Here is a 23,069-nt window from a genome sequence, read left to right as displayed (position 1 = left end):
TTGACTGGTCGAGGATGAGGTTGAGATGGTAATTTTTCAAATTCGCTTCATCTTTTGAGGCAGGCGTGTGTGCCTTTTGAGTGCTTTGACCTGTCTACTTTATTTTCAAAAATTCTACCACCGGCTAGGCAAGATACTGATCGCAACAATTTGTCCAGGAGCTTACCAGTATTTCAGTTCTGACCAATCAGGTACTGGTATCAAAATAGCACCGGCGAATAGGACTTGTTATCACTAGCCTAGTTGAGGGATTTGGGGGCCCCTCCATCACCCGAACTCCTACCAGCAGCACTGCTGTGCTCTGTTCCTCTAGGACAGTGTTGACAGTACTGACACTCAAACTCCTCATAGGGGTGTAGGGACAGCCTATCGGCTGGTGTCGTGTCCACGATGAACAGTTTATTTTGGTTGGGGTACGCCACAACAGAGCTCGTGGAGGTGGTGTAGTACACATTGTCCCAAAAGAATGCCTGTCTCTTGTCCATTAGGGGCTGGCAATTGCTGCAAATTCCCACTTCACAGATATGACCCCCCAGGAACTCTGTCTCTCGCAGGAGGTTTCATTCTCCCAGGTGGAGACAGGCCTGCCTGGCAACACCTCAAAATCTGCTGTGGGAGTAAGGAGGTCGTCGAGGTAGACTACACATAAATGACCCTGGCAACAAAGGACCCTGGGAAGGACCTTCTCCATTAGCTGCTCAGACGTGGCATTGACATTGCATAGGCCGAAGGGCATGACTTGGAATTGCCATAAGCGGTCTAAAGGTCCTTACACACCGGGGCGAATTTTTTCATGCGAATAATACGTTTTTTTTAAAAACCTTATAAAGTCAATGCAAGCTTCCACACCAGTTTCGCGGAGCGAAAAAAGCGTCTTTTAATTATTCGGAACGAGTCCGAATTTTGCGTATATTCGCATATTCGCCGGTGTGTAACCGCCTTAAGGTGGCCTTGGGCAGAGCCTTGCATCATCAAAACTGAATCATCTTGTGCTATCTTTGTTTAGTAGTGCACTACTGTATCATTTTGTTCTCCAACCAGGGGCCACAAAACGATGGCTGAAGCAAAGGAGCTGAAATTAACTATTGAAACTTGAAGAAGAGTGCTGGCCTTACATTGCAACTGTATGGATTAAAGAATTGATAGGTTGAGTTGAGACTCACTATAAGCTTACCAGCTGTGCACTTTACGACCAGATTGATCAATAAAAGCCAGATAAAAGAGAGACATGGTTTCATCAATGTGAAAATGGGAGGCTTATAAGACCAAATACGGTAAACCCTTTTTACATGCTGCCTTACAGTTCTTCTTGAAGGTCAATTTAGAGTCTATGACTATCCCAATGTAGATATATTGTAGATGGAGATCTCTTATAGTCTGGGCCATGTGAGACTAGGGTTGAGGAATTATTTAGACTTTCCCCGGTGCCGGGCCACAGAACTCGCTGCCTTGCCAGCACCTTCTGGCCAGTAAGAGAGGCTGGCATCTTCCGAGATGTAATCTGGTACCATCACCCGTAGCAGTGAGCCAGTCTCTTTCCTGAGATGCTGGCCAAAACGCTGGAAGGCAGTGATTAAAAAAATTTACAACATCCCATTTCTGACAGCAAATAATGAACTGTGTGTTAAATTAAGCATAATTCTTACCATAAATTGTGGCAAACAGCACAAAAAACACCAAACAAACTCACTCTGTAAAAGAAAACGGACGACCCACATGACTATCTCATGGTTTTCACCAAATACACATACATAATTAAATTAACATGAATGACATTAATCAAAATAACACATCAATCCCTCAACACATTGCCCATGGCAAATGACAACATAATAACGGAGCAACGAATACAAAACATACATTACATAGCAACTGCCAGATACATTGCCCATTCATGAATACTGATGACACACTACAGTTTTTAAACAAAAAAGCTGGACAACTAGCTTAAGAAAAATGCTTTTATTTGTACAACGTTAAAAAGCAAATTTTAAAGCACAAAGATTTACTCTTTAATATAAACACCTCCCTCCCTCTGAATAAAAAATGGTAGCATGTGCACATTGTGCTTGGATTGCTAAATCTGTACAACGGCTGGGTCTCCCAAGGTGTTAGGACCCCAGTAAACATTTTATTGCATAAGTCACATGTGACCCATTGGCCATATGTTTAATTTTTACAGGGTGGTGGAACGAAAATAAAAATGTTTAAATGAGGGAAATTAAAAAAGTTTTATATTATATCCATTACACAGTGAACAACAGTAGCAGCTTTCTAAAGGAAGGCGTTGTACATTGTCGTGAAGAAAAACAAAAAAGACCTAATCCAAAAGAATATTTATTAAAAACATGTGACAATATGTCCATTGTGCTTCAGTCTAACAAAGCATATCATTATTTTGCAAATGTTTCCATGGAAGATTAAAGGCTATACAAAAACAAATCCAAGATTTTGCATCCATTTAGCCTTTCCCTTTGAAATTGTTGTCTACTCAATACTAATAGCTAGTTGCACACTTCCCCTCTTAGATAGCAGTGTTTACATATGTTCGCTAACATCTATTAGAACCTACATAAAAAAAGGCAGTGTTTCAATGACTGTCAATGAGATATGTTATCAAATGCTAAATGGAAATTAATATTCACCATTATAAACAGGAAAAAAAAATCACACTTCCCTCACTGCTGATTTGAATCAACGGCTTTGGTATGAACAAATGAAATGTTATATACACAGCTACACAGCTCCATCTATTTTCAGTTTCCCTTTTAATTACATGACACCATGCTCGTTCGTCCCATCAAAACGGCAAGACATGATACTGTATATGCATTATGTCCATGAGAAGGAAGTAAATGAGGGAATTGCAATAGAGAAATAATCAACAAAACAAAGCTAGGATGGGAGGTATGCAAATAATGGGATCAATGCAATATCCAGTTGTGTCCCTTTTCTTTGAAAACCGCTTCAAAGACATCATGTAGCACTTGAGAATGCAGTCTGGCCAACACAAATCCAGGCCTTGCTGATTTATAATAAAGTTTAGTGCACAATGCAGTATGTTGCAGGCTACAGCAAAAGGAAATCTTTCAATTAAACTTTTAGCACATATCAGGTGTCGGCATGAAGGGACATGAACGCAGACTACCTTGTAACAGATGTTTTCTTTTCATCAAGAGAAAATTATCATGGGAAAGTACAACCCAAAAAACTGATTTATTCCCATTCATTCCTAGCTCCAGACAACCACCACAGCAGATGTGAGAAAATCCTCATTCTCCTCTGTATTGTTTTGTCAGTATGAAAATGGCATCAGTGAATGCTGACTCATCTCTGACTCGCCAACCCAAGTGAATTGATCTGTCAATAGGCTGGAACACAGATCAAATAAGACCCACACATACATGACAGATGTGTAAAGCATCAACTGACTGTCAGAAATGTGTCTCAAGATTTACACAATTGGAAGATATACAGTAGGACTGCGGGTGGTCTTGGTGGTGCACTACTTTGTTCCATCAAATCATAGTAAGATCATCTTTCACACAGCAAAATCCAGAGTGCTGGTTTAACTCTGGACCCTTTGGGGTCAGTTAGTATTTCGTTAATCTGACACTGAGGACTTAATGTGCACTTACATCTTATACAGATCTTGGAGAAATATGTGAGCAATGCGATAAGATTTTTAGATTTAGCTATGAGGGATTGAGTTGTATTAAAGACTCATGGGTGAAGCACTTCACAGGAATGTTCCAAGAGTTACAACACTCACAGGAAGTTTCCTAATTTCAGTGAAACTTGCTTTGTATTGACTGTATGGGGACTGGGGTGGAACAGACATTGTCTAGGTAAAGCTGCAGGGTGTCTGGGATTTTGTCATTTTGCTGGGCCTCTTGGCAGTTTGTTGTGGTTATGAGAATAATGAATAGGAGATGCCAGTCTGCATGCCCAGAGAGAAGTTGTAAGTGCATCTTTCCTTCAATTCTTACAACCTACAGTAAATTGTAATTTTTGCCCTACGTGAATGGACATGCACTCAAAGTGTAGCCATTCAGCTCTGCATTGAAGGATGTGTGAAATGAGAAATTTTGTCAGAAGGCTCTGAATATGCAAGTAGCCTTGGATACCAACAGTTGACGGGCTATGAAGGCCCCAAATAGCACGTCTCTATTCAATTTCATAGTGACTGTGTGAAATTACAGAGTACTAAGCAATAGATCATGTCTTTGTGCACAAGTCAGAGACCTTGCCCTATATCTATACCAAGTTTAGGATGATTGTACAAAGTATTAAGTTTTTGGTAGTTACTGGCCTTTCTCAGAATCGGTGGATTTGGAGTGGTTTTATTATTAACTCGATTAGTCAAGTTTATAGGGTGTGTCCAAGTGCTATTAGGCAGTTCACCAAATCTGGTATGAGTCAGTCGTGGGTTGAGTCAGTTTTGTGGAATATGGAATATTGAGCAATGATTTAAGGATAATTAAAATGGCATAGGTTCTATTTGGGTTTGACTTCCCTTTACAAAGCAAATGGACCACATTTTATAAAACGAAGTTGCTTGTAGAGATAGATCATTCAGTAAAGAAAATTTAATTATTGAAAAAATACCACAATTATTTATCTAAATATTCCTGAATCTAACACGCATATGGTATGCACATTGTGTAAACTTTCATTGCAGTCATTATGCTATCTATTTATCCATTTCATTTTCTGATGAATTAATTTCTTACTTGCTCTTACATACTTGAAATTCAATCTAATCTCTGGTCTTAGTCAGGACAAGAGAGCAGTCTATTCAAGCCTTTAGGTCGATGAAATGTAGTGTTGCCTCACTTATCTGAGCTGGAATTGTTATTCCAAATTTGAAAAATTCAGACCCTTGCTCCCTGTTGGACATAGCCTGTTGTGAGGACTTAGTCCACAACAAAAAAAAAGACGTCTATTGTCCCTAAGCTATGTGACAGATACAAATGTAGTTAATGTTTCACCTAGATTTAATGCATCTTGTTGCCCATATCTCAACCATGTTTCATGAAAGATGACGGAATGTGTTGCCATTAGCTGCTACCATGGGCTTCAGCACTGAAGAGCAGAAGGGTATATATATACCAGGGGACAACAACATGTATATAATGGCCAGACATTAGGTGGGACAGCATACTGGCTGATATCTGCCATTGTTGAATTGAAACGCAACCTAGTCCCTCAGCCATCACCATGGCCTAAGCTGCAGGCAAGTAAGCGCCCGAGACCAGATTGAGATCCGAGACACATGCCAGTTAATCTATACACTGTTGAAGATTGTTGTCAGGTGCTTTTGAAAGCAAAAAAAGAAACAAAAAAAAGAAAAGGGGGCGGCGGGGGGCAGCTACTGTTCAGAGATAATTTCAAGTAGGCTTAACAGCTTTTAGTACTGGATGTGGATATTCGCATCCAGGAAATTACCACCGAAGTGTTTTCAGTTCCACTGAAAAACCCATGGGGGTTTCTTGATATGAAAACGTAAGGCAATTTATGTTTTTATGGAGAGGCTTCAGATAATTATGGAATATGCAGGTTTTGAAAGATGGTGTATAAGGCTATTCACCATCCATTGAAAGATCTCACTGATTTCAATTTCCTTGGTGCAAACATTAAAACCACTACCACGAATTTAAAAAGAAATAATACAAAAGAGGGGGAAAAACATGACCCAACTGCAACTATTTTCAGAAGATTGATTCAGCTTTCGTTTTCAAAGTCTCTGCTCCAAATAATTAATATAATACTCTTTATTTATGGTATACTTTCTCATTAAGCTGTGGAAATCTAGAGTGAGATGGTAAAAAAATATAATTGGAGAAGAGACTCAGTGGATATACAGTATAAAAAATGTTGGAAAAGACAAGATTCAATAAATCCCCATTCAAGGACTTTTTCCATCTAGCATTATAAGTTGTTTTGAGACAAAACACAAAGAAGATGCAGACACACATCCATGAATGGATGCCCCTCCCCCCCAAATACACAAACACACACTTCCTGAAACTAGGTCTATACATAATTACAAACACTAGCTCAGAAAAGAATGCGAGAGCTGCAATTATTGTTGCAGAAAATTCAAAACCCGGGACTGCGACAGAGCTCAACAGACACTTTTACTGTCGAGAACTGCAATTGACTGAACACATTCTTTATCTCCTCTGCCTTGACAAAACACGCAGACACACAATGTGAGCATCCGCTGCACATTCATTTATACACATGACCCACATAGACACACTCCTCTCATTTGCATCCAGGCATCAACACGTATGTATATTTATAATGTATATATATATATTTATATATTGATTAGACCTCCACCTAGTTGTGCTTGGCACGGACCCCTTTCAGGTAGCTCTTCCAGCGCTTGACCACATCTCTGAAGATGGGTGCATTGTCTATGGATGCCAGCAGCTGCAGCTGGTTAATGTGCGTGGTGTGGTAGTCCCAGCGTGCGAGGTTGGGCGCTGTGCCCAACATGTAGTGGCGGAGGTCATAAATGCTCCCAGAGCCTGTGTCAAATAGCGGCAGCATGGCCTTCACCGACTCCATGCCACGACTGAACAGCTGTCCAGCCTCTCTGCCGAGCTTTTCCCCGGCAGTCTCTGTCAGGTCATGGAGACCCAGCAGGGAGTAGATGAAGCCATTGAGGACGAAGGAGCTGGGCGTGGTAGGGTACTCTTCATACCAGTCATACTTGTTCATGAACACAGCTTTCACCCCATGCTGAGCTGAAGGCATCTTATAAGGTCCCGTTGCCTTGAGGGCAGCATTGAGGTAAGCCTGGTCTTTGGTGAGGAGGTAGGCTCTCACCAGGGTGGACATGGCCTGGCCCTGGGCCATGGCCGAGTACCAGCCAGGTTCCAGTGGCCGGAAACCCTCGCCTAGCTTACGAGTCACCATGATGGGCCAGCCGCCACGCTCGTCCTGGTTACGAACCAGCCAGTCACTGGCTGCGAAGAAGGCAGCCATGTGAGAGGTGGTGGAGATGGTGATGTTGTCGACAAATCCACGCCCACGCAACACCAAACGCACGACCCGTCTGGGCATGATCTGAAGGATGACATGGGTCACAACAAGACATCTACAAGTCAGTTCTTACACTTCTATTGGACTCGCACTTCCTTTGGAACCAATACATTTTATTGAAATGAAAGTAAATAAACTAACTGGGTTCACAGTGTATAAATATTAACAGCAATTCTGTCATTTCTCCAGAGGGCCTCTTGATAGCAAAATATATCAAACTTAAACCCACCTTTGTGGCTTTGACAGCCTTGGTGTTGGACAGACCCACGCCCTTCCTGAGGTCAGTGAGCAGATCCCGGGTCAGTGTACTCCAGGCAACACGCGGCCCAATGCCATAGGTTATGTCCCGGTCTTTGAAGGCAATGAGCTGCGTGCTGGTGACATAATGGATGACAAAGGGTGGTCCTTTCTCAGTGGTCTCGAGGACCACAGATATGCTGCCGTTGGAGGTGAACTTGAGGTCCAAACTCAGGATGAAATCCTTGGAGTTCCCCAAGGGGAGAGAGACACCCTCTGAAGACTCTATGAGAGGGGAAGAAAAAACATCGATAAAACCGCAAATCCCCATATATGGGGTACACTGATATCATCAATATGACATTTATACACTGGCCTAGACTATATTTGGGCATACTTGACACTGTCCATATATGGGCATAAAAGGGTATTACATAACTGGGTGGGGCATGCAATTCCAACTTGCATATATTGATGTCCTATGTATAAACAAAAACAAGACCAGGAGACCTGGTTCTGCCAGACCCAAAATGAAGTCCTAGTATGTAACACACCTACAAACCACTTTATAACTGAAGTTCATGATGTCATGAATAGTTCGTGACGAAAGGGGACGTCACAAACTTTTTTTTGGCTGGGGCCGGAAGACAAATGGCCCCTGCCCATGTATGGACGAAACAGGTACAAAGCCTCATGGTACAAAGCCTCCATACATGGAGGAAACAGGTACAAAACATGCACTACGTCACGGCTAAGCCGGACTTCACATGACGTGTCAGCCTGTGTATACCCATGTATGGACGAAAGGGGGACAGACTTTTTTTGGCTGGGGCCGGAGGACAAATGGCCCCTGCCCATGTATGGACGAAACAGATACCCATGTATGGACGAAAGGGGGACAGACTTTTTTGGCTGGGGCCGGAGGACAAATGACCCCTGCCCATGTATGGACGAAACAGATACAAAGCCTCATGTAAGCCCGACCCCTTGGGTCTGGCAATAAAAACGATAAAACACTTTCTTAAAAGGTGCTGTTTTGAGTTGGATATAGCCATATGCAAAGTCCAAGTTAACTCTGAATGCCTTAGACATTCCTTATCTTTGCTTATATTCACGTCAAGATTTAAAGTGAAGTCAGTCTGGCTACAGAACCCTATGGTACTTTGTTTGTTTGACAGTTTCCGTTGTTTAGTTATGTTGCTAAGATTTACTCACATGATTAACACTCAATTCTCCAGCAAACATGAGGTAAATTTCTCCACTGTCAAAATTGTTCTCTGAGAAACTGTGAATCTGGTATTATTGCCTGTGAAGTGCCTACCTAGCTGTCTCATGCCTGTGACTCTCTTGTGGCTTTGGCCAAGCTGCAGAGCTTTCTTTTCTCTGTTTGTGAAATGTGTGTGAGTGAATGTGTTAGAGAGAGGCACGCTGGTCTCCCATGAGATGGCAGTTCAGATGTGTCACTGCACAGTGGGCTTAATTAGATGAATGTCAGCCCAGGAGAAGTGAGGCAGAAGGGAAGAGAGACAGAAGGGGGGGGAGAGAAAGAGAGAGGGGCTGTATAGCAAGAAGGAATCGGAATGAGTGCAAAAGGAGATGCACATAACTGCATTTCTTCCCTCACAGACTAGGCAGGCACACAAAAGACACCTACTCAAGCTGTATTCAATCCCCAAAACTCCACACACACACACACACACACACACACACACACACACACACAGTCTGAATCTATTTCCAAAAAGTGCCCACAGCTTTTAGACTCATCTCTCCCTCATGCAATGAGGTACAAATTAGGTCTAAGACAGCCACGTTCCACAGCATTCCAGGGCCTTTCTCATCAAGGCATCAGCACCTTCAATAGGATAAAGAGAGGAGTGAGAGATAGAGTAGGAACGAGGCTAAGGAAGGCTATCTCATTTACTTTCATCAAAAGAGAGCGAGAGAGTGAAAATGAGTCAGTAGTGAGATGAGCATAAAGAGAGCAGAGAAAAGGAGATCTCACATTACAAGACAGACGAGCTGAGAAAGCAAAAGCAGAAAGAGCGAGGGAGACAGAAAGAAGACAGTCGGGCCAGAGAGAGGAGGAGGAAGGAGAGAGAGCCAGTCAGGCAGGGGCCTCTGGTTGGCTACGGCTCTTTAATGCACTCATAAATCCATTACTTAAGGCAATCCAGAGAGTAAGTGGATTTGTACTGTGGCCCCGTGATTACTCTGCCATCAATAAAGGATGGGCAGGGAATACAGACGAGATCCCATCTCCTTTCCCCTGCTCTCTGGCTGCTTAGCAATGAGGGATGAGACAGAGATGACATGCAGCTACTGCAGACGGATGTGTGTGCATGATGCATGTGTGAAGGAGCATATGTGTGTACACAAGCATGCAAAACCTGTGTACATGTGGAGTATCAGTATAGACACAAGGGGTCAATACACTTATGAGGACGGAATGACGTGCGCACGCATGCACGCGCACACACACACACGCACACACACACACACGCACACACACACACACGCACACGTAACTATAAAAGGGTATTTGCCTGGCTGGGTGGCCTACACAGGGCTGTTTTGGGGAGAGCTGTCAGTTAAGAAGCTGGCAAGAGGCGAGGAAGCTGCGGGGGGGAATTGCGTTTGTACGACATACAGTTGAACTTTTCATATTTGTGGCACCCCCACCTAACAGGCAGAAGAGAAAGTGGTTTGGAGGTGGGCTCTATAGAGGCCCCTTGACATGCCCCTCAAATTTGGGGTAGATCGAACACTGCGCTCATGATTTCTCCAGACATAATGTGTATCAATTTGTGTGAATTTAAAAGTGTGTTTTGAAGAAAATACTAAGTGGCGGAAAATCTAAATAGGCAGAAATGGGCCTGGCCTATATGAGGAGTTTTTTTGTACAGCCTAGCGTTATAGGCCCACACACACACACACACACACACACACACACACACACTCTTCGCCTCCCGGCCTGTCTAAGAAAACTAGACGCAGGGTGCAGTTTGTGATAGCAATTATTCCACTACATCTCCTCACAGAGATAATGGGGGACCAACCAAGCTGCAGAGCCTGTGAAATAAGGATTCTGTTCAATAAATGAAAAGTTATGTGTTAAGTAACTGACAGTGGTGGTTGCTTTGGAGAAAGTGGATGGTAGATGTTTTCATTGTCAGGGAATAGGCGATTGATCCACTGGTCAGAGGACTTAAAAGGCTGTTCAGCACCATAGATAAGCATAGAACATTAAACACAAACAGTGAGACTCTCAGTGGAGGAAGGAATCAACATAACACAAAAAGCATCGTAAAACAAGAGTGGTGATTTTTTTTATTTAGAGTAGCCAATAATTTTTTACCCCATTTTCTCCCCAATTTAGTCGTTATGCCAATTGATTCCTCCCTACACACATTTCTGTGTTGTCAGTCACTGCAGCCGTATCCTACCGACTTACCTGCCAGTGAGGAGCCCCCACCAGGAGGACGTAGAGCCTTTGTCCTACTCCTCCCGCCCAACACTCCCCGCTGACAGGTGCCGCCCCAGCCCGTAGTAGTACATGCAATGACCATTATCACCCTCTCCGCCCGGCTTCCCTCCCCCGAACACAGGCCAATTGTGTCCGTGTAGACACTCGACAAAGCCGGAAGCACCACGGTGGATTCGAACCCACAACCTCCGTGGTGGTGGTGGACAGGGACTTTACCACTGTGCCACCCGAGCGCCTCCAGTTTACAAATTATTTTTGGTTTTACTTTAGTTTCTCTGTTGATAAAAAATGTATCATTCAAAGAGAGGTGATGGTATCAGTTAGACTCTAACTATTACACCAACAGTTGAGTGAGTATCAGCCCTCCCCTGAAGACGGAGGTGGGGGATAGGATTCATCAGGATGGGTTCTCTGATTCTGAATGTGTTTGTATTTGTAGCCTACATTATTTTACAGCTGTAAAAGTCAGATGGAAGGCATTTTTATCATTTCAATTTCTACCACTACTTTATATGTCACCATAAGAACTGTCTGACATATCAACCAGACAAGAGCCTGTGAAATAAGGATTCTATTCAATAAGCCCTTGAGGCTTTTTGCGTTATCCTTTTAGCATTATTGTATAACTAACTATACCTTTGTACTTTTTGCAAACTGTTAAGTATTCAATCAATCAATCAATGACAGCTTCTAGGCATACAGAGGCTACAGTACAAACATGGCAGTGGTAGCCTTAACCCATTTAGACCTGAGGCCGATTCTAAAAACACCTTCTAAATCCTTTTCTGAAAAACTTCAAATACTTATTCAAAAATTACAAAACATGTATGTTGCTACTGTATATACTGTACATAGCAACAGGAACCCCAAAAGGGGTTCCAGTCCTGAAAGGTATAGTTGCAAATCGGAGTTCCCGCCCAAAATGGGTTAACCAGTGGCTCCAAATCAGACAAGAAATGTTAACGGTACTGTCATCCGACTTGTATACGTATGTATGCAGTGGCATTTAATACCGTTAACTAAAAACCACTTAATAAAAACAACTCTCAGCTTTCACATTCAACACCACTATCACACACAGCTTACACCTCACATCTAACAATAAAGCAGGGTTGGGGTGAAAAATGGATCACTCGGGTAAAGATTATCAATAAAAAATAGATGTTCTTCTAGTCTATTTGAATTGAAAACAACATATACTGTGTATTCAACAGCTCAATATTCAAATACAGATCTTTCCTGATCACTTGCAGTCACACAGATCACTTGGTCAATCACAGCATTGCAAGAACAGTTACTAGGGAAAATCAGGACTAAAGATAACAAAAGTACAAAGACTGCCGTATTGATAACAAGGCCTTAAGTTCCATTCACCGGAACATACAAATAGCATAGATATTTCATTGTCTGCATCAATTCTCAATTATCTTGATCCTATAAAACATTTAATGATCTTGAGACATGTTATAAATGCAAAAAAACACTTTCCCCCTCTCTCCTGTAAGGGTGAGGAAGTTATATAGGTAAAAGGACTGCCTTTATATCAGTCGGTCAGCCATGCAAGGTGCTTGTCTACTTATCGAGAGCAGTTAGGGGTTCAGTGTCTTGCTCAAGGACACATCGACAAGAAGTTAAGAGCCAGACTGAACTGGGAATTTTCAGGTTCCAAGACGGCTGCTCTACCTCGTGAGTCACTGCCGCTACAATAAATGAGAGTATAGTCAAAGGCCAGGTTGGGTAGAGAGTCCTCAATAAGAAATGAGGTCTGGATACACTGAGGTGAGGTGGAAGAAACTAGGTCTCTTAGACAAAGATGAAACTAAAAGCAATGGCACTGAAAGAGAAATGTGATCCTTCTACCATCTCCAGTCTACACATTATTTTTTGGTTTTACTTTAAAGTTTCTCCGTTGATGAAAAAATTATCATTCAAAATATGCTCCTCATTGACTTACATTGTACGGTCGTCGGTTAAACAGCTCTCAAAGTAACCTTTTTAGCCTGTAAACGAACGCAAACAAAGCTGATGTGTGATTTTTTTAAAATAAAAATGTCAACTTCCGTGTTATTTTTATTGGGACTACCGGGCTACACTGGATCTGCGGATCTGAATCTTCAAATAGTAAAAACAGCAGGAAGTTGAAAAAAATTAAAAGAGAGAAGAAACAGCACCAGGTTTTGCTATGTCAGAATCAGCTTTGTTTGTGTCTGTTCACAGGCTTAAACAGTGACATTGAGAGCTGTTTCACCGTACAATGTAAGTTAATGCAGAGCATATTTTGAATCATCAATTTCTAATCATATCAATGGAGCAACTATTTTGATAACCTCGCCCACCTTTGGAGTTACATCATGGCAAGGTCAAATAATGCTTTTATAATTCATGGCAGTAGTATTAATATCAAAATTCTGTATGAAAGCCATTATCACATGACTCCAGTGATCCTATTTTATGCAGCTTGGACAATCAAAATGTTTATGTATTCTGTTTGTGGTGTATCTTGGTGTATGTACATTGTGTGAGTGTCTTATAAGCCTGTGCGGGCTGGGCATCATGTGGTGCAGGACACTATAATAAAAATCTATCTATCTATCTATCTATGCAAATGGTTGTGATTGCATATACAGTACATGCCCACATTATCCAAGGATTCGAGGGGGAAATTATTTGTTCTCACAATTTACAGCTCAAAACCATAGCATCACCATAAGGCCAAATATGAATATTCTAAATTCAATTACATAATTGAAACCTGTTTTAACCAACTATATATGACTTGACATATTATAAGTGAATGTGTGGGATGAGCAGCAAGCCACAGTTTTAGTTTATATATTTATAATAACATATACAAAAAAGGGCTGCAAATTCAATCATATAACTGAACCAGACGTGTGACTCTGAAAATGTATATTTGAATGTGTGAGTCTGTCTGCCTGTTGAGTTCTCACGTGGGCCTAGGCCACTATACTGAATGCACTGGTGAGAATTATTTTTTTGGACCCAATTCACCCTTAAATGCATGAAACAGTATAAGGACTGTTTAGCTCACTGTCTAGCAGTGGCGTACCCACTGTAGAGGCAGGGCAGGCGGTCGCCTGCCCAACTGAGATCTCGCCTCCCCTAAAAAAAACAAATAACCCGAAAAGGTGTCATTGCGTGCTTAATGTCCTCAAAGTCACACATCCAACATACTTTGAACTGAGCAGATTGGACATTCTGTTCCAGAGATAATGGGCAAAACATCTTGAAAACGGCCACTTTCGCCAGTTTTCGATCACCGATTTTCGATTGAGTTGAAATTTCTTTTTTGGGGGTAATAGAGGGGGGGGGGGGGGGCGAAATTCTCGCCTGCCCTAAATGTAAATCCTGGGTGGCGTCACTGCTGTCTAGAAGTCATATACTGTATACTTTACATTGCAGCTAACAGTTTTCTTGACTCCAAGAAGCCATTGGTTTCTATTCATTTCAGTATCGTATGCAAATTGTAGTCAGTGGGCTAAACATGCAACACTGGCATGGTCCTTTAAATATCAATTTGCGTTGACACTTGACAGTATCTAAAGTTATGGTAGTCGTACTGACTATTAAATCTATGCTATGGAACTAGTGATGGCGTTCTATTTCTCCCCTTACTGAACAAGTAACGAAAAAAAGTAAAAATTCTTCTTGTCATTTTTATATTAGCATTATGTGACCGGCGCACACTGTATCTTATTCTGATAGCACACTGACAATCTTAGTGATCATACATATTAATTACCAACCAGGACTGGAGGAAAACTAAAATTAATAGCCTGGGCTTTTTATTTGCTTAAATTTATCAATAGGCATATATTTGGGACAGTTTTTCGCACAAAACTCTTGCTCAGCAAAGTTAGAATAATAATACTATCAAATTGTTTATTTAAACCAGTATGATTACATAACCTGTATAAAATTGAGTATTAAATCATATCAATTACTAATTAATTAATTAATTAGTCTCTGTTAGCGTGTTCTCACTCTAGCAGCAACCACGGTGCACAAAGAGAGAAGAGGTCTACAGTTTAGTTTTTTTTTAAAGTTTACAATAGGACATTATTTTGTTTGCTTATTTTGTAATGTGTAGGTATAGATCTTTTAAAACATGTTTATGTTGAAATAAATAGTAACATCTCTCTGTATTTGTTTGCCCTCTTATATTGACAATGCACAGAAATAGATATCCGAATAGTTCGAACCTATATGTTATTTTAGAGGGAATAATCAAACATCATTTTTGGCCAATTGTGACAGCAACCACATCAATAATATATGTGGTGCAGGGTTTCCGCTAGGCATTTTTTGGGCCGGCCACCTTATATTTTACCGGCCAAAGAATACATTTATCGGCCATAGTATAATTAACGTCACATGCATGTTTGCAGACGCATGCACCCAACTGATAATTACACCTCGTTACATTAGCGCTGCGCTTCTTTCCACTTTGTCACAGATGCAATCTAGTTTTTATAGTTAACTAAATAATATCTATCTGCTCCATCATGCAGAGATTGCCAAACAATAAGTGAATAAGTGGCCGTGAGTGAACTGCTGTGCGACACCGTACGTCACATAGTATAAACAAATTAATATATGTTTTGGGCTTTACATCTCATTCAACCTATATGCAAACCCTACAGCTTTTGTTTTGTTTTGTTAATGTTATATCAATGATGGCGCAAGGGAGGTTGATAACTTGCCTGCAATGTGTGTCACCAACTTTTACCACTTTATCCATTGCAGACAGACAGTCACTGTGCTTGCTTGTATAATATCCACGACCCATACAAGTTAATTCTGGTTTTGCTGGTTTTATAATCGTCAATTGAGTGGAGTCCGGCTTGGTTCAGATTCTATCACTTCGGGACCCTGGTTCTGTCGAGCGAACCACCCGTACGCAGCGCTGATTAGGTGATGCAGCTGTGTAAAGCTTAATTTGTGCTTCGCCGTATGCCGGTGTTGTTGTGTATCGAAAATATCAGACATACAAGCTCACAACGCGGTGCGTTGCGACGTGTTGTGAGCTTGTAGGTCTGATATTTTCAACGCGCAACACCATGGTGCGAAGAATAGGCTGATCTATCAGATAACTGCAGCGCACTGTCTGTGAGGCACACAGCAGCAGCGGCTGTCGGGAATGAACACACACTGACATGGTCAGATCATGATAAAAACTCTAAATGATTATGATGGTTTTAATGGTTGTACTACTTTATCTAAATAATAATATTAATAATAGGGTTAAATTATAAAATAGCCTATCAACAGCATTTTCCCAGACGGCCACAGTGGCCGGTGATGTTTATAATTAACGGCCAATTAAACATTTTATTATCGGTCAATGGCCGATAAATACCGGCTAACGGAAACACTCATGTGGTGGTCCATTCAGTGTTTGTCTTTGTCACTAAGGCCCAGCCTCGGACAGGCATTTTTTCAGCAAGCTTACACATCAGGCTGCCTCAAGCTAAAATCAACATTACATGAGCTTTTACGCTCTGGGCCATCTGGTTTTGAAGAAGGCTTTCTTACCTGGGGCGCTGAACTGTCGCACAGAAGTGGCCCGGGCTTTGTCGTGGACGCGGCTGAGGCTGCAGCCTTTGGGGACATTCCAGACTGGCGTGCTGGCATGGCTGTCTCTTTCCTCGGCCGTGTCATAGACCTCCACGTGGGGTGGCCGTTCTGTCAGGTTCTTGCTATAATGGCTCAGTCCATACTGGGCGATTTGGATGGCATAGAAGTAACCCTGAGGTCCCCACTGGGTGGACAAGGGCACACCTACAGTAGATGAGGTGAGGGAGTGAAAGAAGGCAAAATAGGAAAGACAGAGAGAGGGGAAATTGACAGACAGGGAAAGGTAGAGCAGGAAAAGATGTTAGCTTAGCTGACTATAAAAAAATCCCTGAATACTGAAGTCACAAACCACTTGACACTACAGATCTGACGTGTGTGGCAGTGTTCAGTGAAGAAGGCAGTTGTATCTGTCCGAAACGTTGGTCTTTTATCTCTCTGCGTCCTCAAATAAACTTTGGCACTTGGGCTGTGTGTGCAACCACTTTGATGCTTTTAGTGATCTTTTCGGCACAACAAAGAGGACTGGTGTGCGTGGCATCTCTGTGAACAGTGGCAGTGTTCAGACATGGTGTTTTGTGTTGAGATATATCTTGCTTGTGTTTAGATCCAGTTTAAGATGGATGGCTGTTCACACCTTGCATCAGAATGCCTTAATGTGTCTTGAGTGACCAATTTTGAGTGAATATCAAGTCCCTAGGGGCTCAATATGCTAATACCAATGATCTGAAATAAAAACACAGAATACTTCTTGGCTTCCACTGGGTGAACCAACTCAACGTATTTCACACACTCTTAAAGATGTTATGAAATGCCATTTTTGCTACCTTTTTTGCTAAACTTTCCTCTGAAGCGGAGACGTGTTGTGCTTCAACCTATCACAGTCTTAGCCAAACATCCCCTCGGGCTATGGGATAATGGGCTCTATACAGTACACACAGCTCAGAGTGCAACTGTTTGTGTCTCATTGTGCAGTGCGAGGCAAGGAGAGAGAGGCAATGCTGAGGCACGTTTATTTTACCGCATTGCCCATTTCTCACCTCAAAATATTTTCAGATACATATTTTAATGTAGAAAATAGGAAAATATCAGATAACTAAAAATAACTTTAATGTAACGATACAACACATTTTAACTCATTGACTGCCAGAGTTTATTCCTAATGTACTCACCCCTGTGCCAGCGATTTGCGTGTTTATTTTATGTTGTAATTTTTCATTCAAATAAATTGTCTGAGTGCTGTTTAAAACACATACGACAAATCTGCCACTAGAGAGCAGCAAATAGACACCTTGATCAGCTCGCTGACTCGCTCGCCCCCCCCCCCCCCACACAGAGTCAAACAGTCAAATACGTCAAACCGGATGTGACGTGTTCTCAGATTCTCCGATCGGCCAAAAGTACGATGTGATACACGACGGCGATGACTGTTCGTCACCCAGACCATAGATTATAGAAGTGGACCTCTCCGTTAGTTTTTTATACCGTGTGAAAAACCGTGTTATTCTGGCCGAAAATGACTGGGGGAAAAAAATTAAAACCGGAAACGGAACCCGAGTCATGAAACCGGATCCCAGTGTGGGTGAAGTAAGTGTAACTCGAAACCTAGAATGAAAAATAAGCAGAATAGCGCGATCAGAGATATAAACCCCAATTAATCACTAGATCGCATTAATGCGATCTTGGCGGACAAGCGCGCTATTTATTAGATGCGCATTAATGCGCGATTGGCGGGATATGAGTTAATGTACCGTTTAAGTTTAAAACGAGTAATGCACTGTCCGGCCGTCATCTTGAGTTAGATAAAGAAGTAAAAGAACATAGCACCCCAAGAGTGTCTCCTAATGAATATCAAGTGCGTATGGACGAACATGAGATATGGGAATCACACTGGTGAATGAAATCATGATTCATAAGGGTTTGCTGATGTAATCACGCAATAGGTTTGCGTTTGAAAGGAAATCAAATTAGACTTATGACATAAAAACACACAATAATGTATTTTGTTAAATGATTTTGCCATAGGTTGTTAGTTATGTCCTCATTATGACTATGGATATGCTCTAAAAGTGTGAAAAACATATTTTCCCATTTAATTAGGTCTAATATAGGCTGAGTGGAGTCGCCAATGTACAGCTCCTTATAATCAGGTGCTGGCAGGCCGCATCAACACAAAAAAAATAAAAAAATTGGATGACAGCTCTGTGAAGAAAAATACTTAATAAAGGAGACAAACAATCATGTAATTTGCATCACTTTTTGACAGAGAGAAGCCGTTCTCAGGACGGCTTAATGCAGATACCCGTCATCTGCTACCGTATCCGCATGACACTGAGAAGGGCTCCTGCTGCAACATAACAAATACATATTTTTATTCAAATGTGCAGGACTCTGTTATGGTCCTGTCATTGAGGCCTTTTTGGAGAGATGAAATTCAAAATCAAGGTATTTTGGGGTCACATGCACATACAATACAGCCAGAATCAACACTGTAGGCAGTGAAATTAAGCTTTCTCCAACAGTGTGGAAAAGGGATTTAAACTAACAGAGCACACAATAGTGCAAGGTGAAGTTATTCTCTCAGGCACATTAAATTGTCAACAGAAATATCTATGTAGTGAAAAGATCCACTACAAAGACAATGAAATGACTTCACCTATTTCTATGCTCAGGTCTACAGAAACACGACGGAATGCATTATATTTAAATAATATTTAGAAGCAAAGTAAAGTCATATCAGTGTGCGACAAAAGTTTTCACTATGGACTTTTCAAAGTTTCCACCACCTTAATTATCATCATGATGACATCATCCTATAATTCTAGCTGCAAAGCTCTGTGAGTGCGTACGTGCGTGCGTCCCCAAAATCTCTCTGCCCGGTTCTCCTCAGTGGCTGGAGCAATTGATCTGCATTTGCACACAGCCATTGACCATTACCATGTGCACGGAACACCGAAGCCCGTTTTTCGCTTTCCCAAAATGTCAGCTGTTTATTAGCGTTTGTGTTCGCTGGCTCCCGGGTTGCCAAATCATGCGCGTGAAACAAAGCCAGTGTTGCCACATCCGCGAAACAAGCAGACCATGACGCACTTTGGGTGCTCATATCCCCCGAAGGGGAAGGTCTAATTTACTTAATTTGAGAACTGGTGAGGAGAAAAAAAGAGGAAGAAGAAATCACTTGCTTTGTGTAGTAAGTTATTTGGCATTGTAGGCATCATTAATGTGGACATGGAGACATTGTTGTATATGAACACAGTACGTCTCTCATAACATCGACATCTCAAGATGTCCTGATTGAAGAAAAAAAAGATAGGCAGTGCACATAATGAGTTGCATGCATCAAAAGTTACTAAAAGTAATTACTTGAAAGCAGTGAGTGGACAAGCCAACCATCTAGGTACAGACATACAATAGAGCTTACAAAGTGAACAGCATTAATATAAAATCAATCATCGGTCTTTCTGGAAATGTTTCCCACTGTCTTGAGGTTTTCTTACAAAGCTGCCTTTCTGCCTTAAATTTCGGGTTTGTTTTGAAGTTATATCAAGTTATATATTATAGATTCTGTGGCCACCGCATCAAATGTGATGCATACTGTACATTGGTTATTATTATTATATAAATCCAATATGACAAAGTTCACCTTGTGGATCAGACGTCGCGAGGCAAGCACTAACACCACAGGACTCAGGTTTCTGGCCTATTTTTATTCACTGTTCAGTGTGCCACATTTGTGGATTATAATTTAAAAAAAAGATGCCCCCGGGGGAAAAAAAAGAAAGAAGTAATTTCTAACCTTGGAGACAGTGATAGAGAGCAATATTGTGGAGAATAGGACACAGGGATGGAGCAATGGGTGGAGAATAGGACACAGGGATGGAGCAACGGGAAGTAAAGTGAAAGACATGAACAGCAGAATAAAAGTGAGTAAGCTGCAATGAAGGAAGAAGGTAGGCCTATTTTAGGAACAATGACAAATGGGAATAAAAGAACAAGAGACAGAAAATGAATTCAATGAGCACCAGCTAAAGTAAGTAAGTGGACACAGACAGTATGGTGAAATCTAAGCTAATCCGTTTCCCATTGCACTGGAGGACAGCTTCCCTATTCAGACAGCCAGAAATAGCCTGTGTTGGAGCGATGAACAGATAGTTTAAAGACCATGAAAGAGACGACACAATGTACTACTCATGAAAACACCATAGGTGCCTATAACCTGACGAAAGGAGTGAAGGTAAGGAGAGCACAATGTATTCAGTCTGAGTAAGGACACACAAAAGGAGAAGATCTGATGTTTTGTCATGACGGCAAAAAGCGCACACACACAAGCCTTAAGCCTGATGTGAGGTGGAATACGAAGGTCAATAACAGTATATCAAACAGTATGCTGTACTTACTCCACCCATTTGAAAAGAGTTTTAATGACATTATTAGTGTTATTTATTCTTACAGGGTACCAACTACCAAGTTAAACATCCAAATCCACATGATTTAATAATACTGTCACGCTGCCGTTCACCATGTCATTGTTCCCAAACATATTGGACAGGTCTCAGATGTGAATGTGTGCAGCTACGTAAAAAATGAATGTGAAGCCAGTAGCAAACTGAACGATGTCAGCCTGGGGCCAGGAGAGGGGGAAAAATCCAATGTGTTGCAGTTTTTTCATTACAATGAAAAATCTCCCAAAATCTCCTACATGGGGTGGCATCCATACCCTTAACAGAAATAAGCACCACATAAATTTACCAAACTGAATCAATGGCATGACTGCTGTTTTGTGGAGAAAAAACAAGACTAAACAAAAAACTGCCAGGCGTTTTCTCATCTCTATGGATAATAAGATAACTAATGTCAGTACCTGTCATATTTAGGACTGTGCCCAGAATTTTGTTAGTCGAATCCGATTTGTCAATTCAATGACAATTAGTTTTATATGCAATAGTGCATTGGCCTGCGTTTCAGTGCAGTTTAGATCAACTTAGTTAGTTGTCATATGAACATTTTCTGAGCATTTAAAATCAATAGGTCTTGGCCTGGACTGCTGGCATAGCAGTCCACGCACTCAGCGTAGCCCCACAGCGTGTCGCGGGTTCGAGTCCCGATCCCGATGGCCTTTGCTGCATGTCACTCTCCATCTCCTGTCAATAAACGGCATAAAAGCCCCCCAAAAAAATCAATAGGTCTCGAATCAGTTAAGGCGTATGATGGCAGATGGCTGATTTGAATTGCCGACAATGCATTAGCCTGCGTGTGGATTTGTCAGAATAATGTGTTGGAATAATGAGACGGGTATTTCTGGAAAATGAACAAATTGTCTGCAGGACTCAAAATTAAGCCCTTTCCCTTCTTCTCTCTTCCACTTCACTTATTGCGGGTCTTTTCATGGTGTTAGCTTGAATATGGTAAGAGCCTCTGCAACTGGTTTTGATTGAAAAAGAAAATTGCAGGAGCGCTGTTGGTTTCGTTAAGCTAAACTATTCACTGAAAAAAGACAAGAAAAAGTAACCAGTCGTGTTTGTTCTTGAACCTGATTTTTTTTTAAATAATAATAATCTCAGTCGACTGGGGGTTCTCTGACAGCTAAGTCGAATCATCGACTTTCAAGGGGCAGCCAAAGTAATATTGCACAGACTGGCATCACTGGCTGATAAGAAGTTCAACACTCTCTCACTTTCTAAATAACACCAAGTAAGCCATGAATAATTAGCTCTTAAGCCTCCATATATGTGACTCCAGAGAAGAGACTGCCCCAGTAATCATAAAAACTAGGTCTTATGCCAATCAAAGTGGGCCCTGAGCCTACAGAGGGGGATCTGTTGCCAACGAAGCAGTGGTATCTCCTTTGTGTCTTTATTTTTTCCCTATCCACCTTTTTGGTAAGTCAGTGCTAAATAAAATAGTGTCTGCCCTAGATTCTATTCATATTATCTTCAGTCCTCTCTTCACTTGATAAAAGAACCATACTCATCTTGGAAGTGTGCCTGTGGGAGTAATGCTTGTGTGACTGTGTACACATTTAATTCAGAGGGCCAATGTACAGTAGTATAGAGCTGACAGTAGCTGACCCAAGTTTTTCTTGGAAGTCGAAACTTCTGGAGCAAGATTCCATTCCATACGTACAACAATAGGGGAATTAATGAGTTGTGGAGCTGAAGATGCGTTGCTCACTTAGCTTGTGTAGCTGCTCTAACCTGCAAACATATCCACCAAAAATTAAATAAAAACTTAAAAACTAAGCTTTAGACTATAAAGAAAACTCCTGCAGCATCTAGGTTTCATGTGAGCTGCATGTCGAGCACCATCAACACTTTTCTCTGGCGCTGTATTATTGCATACTTCCATTTGTTTACAGATCTATGGTGAAGCTGGTCATAAGGCATTTTGCTGTGGTTAGCCTAGCCGTTAGCCACAAGCAGAATGTGCCAAAACGGCATGCCTGGACGAGAGAAAGGTGAGAGCATGGGGAAGGAGAGCATCATATAATTTGCATTTGAGGGAGTAACAGGTCTCATCTTGCCACAGTGAGACGAGATGAGATAGTGGATTTATATGTAACTGTATACACACATATGAATATTTATTTTCCGCATTTGAATCCCCGCATGGCATCGAGCTTCCAAGTAATTCATTCAGCCCTACAATGTACACGCAATGCAGACTGTCTGTTCTATTAGTGAATGTGTGCACAAGA

General features: G+C 41.5%; 1 protein-coding gene across 1 annotated transcript in view; it reads right to left on the bottom strand.

The window, feature by feature from the left end:
- Positions 1-1,947: 1,947 nt before the first annotated feature.
- Positions 1,948-23,069, bottom strand: part of glceb (glucuronic acid epimerase b) — a 58,633-nt gene continuing 37,511 nt past the window's right edge. Inside the window, exons 4-6 of the mRNA XM_080426024.1 lie at positions 16,337-16,582; positions 7,286-7,578; positions 1,948-7,080 (exon numbers count right to left, since the gene is read on the bottom strand). Of these exons, the coding sequence (XP_080282150.1) occupies positions 6,349-7,080; positions 7,286-7,578; positions 16,337-16,582 (1,271 nt within the window). The 3' untranslated portion in view covers positions 1,948-6,348. The remainder of the gene's footprint in view (positions 7,081-7,285; positions 7,579-16,336; positions 16,583-23,069) is intronic.

Source organism: Gymnoscopelus braueri, assembly GCF_963280865.1.
Source record: "Gymnoscopelus braueri genome assembly, chromosome: 1".
Taxonomy (NCBI): domain Eukaryota; kingdom Metazoa; phylum Chordata; class Actinopteri; order Myctophiformes; family Myctophidae; genus Gymnoscopelus; species Gymnoscopelus braueri.
The sequence above is the reverse complement of the archived record's forward strand: the minus strand, read 5'-3'. Positions and strand labels throughout refer to the sequence as shown.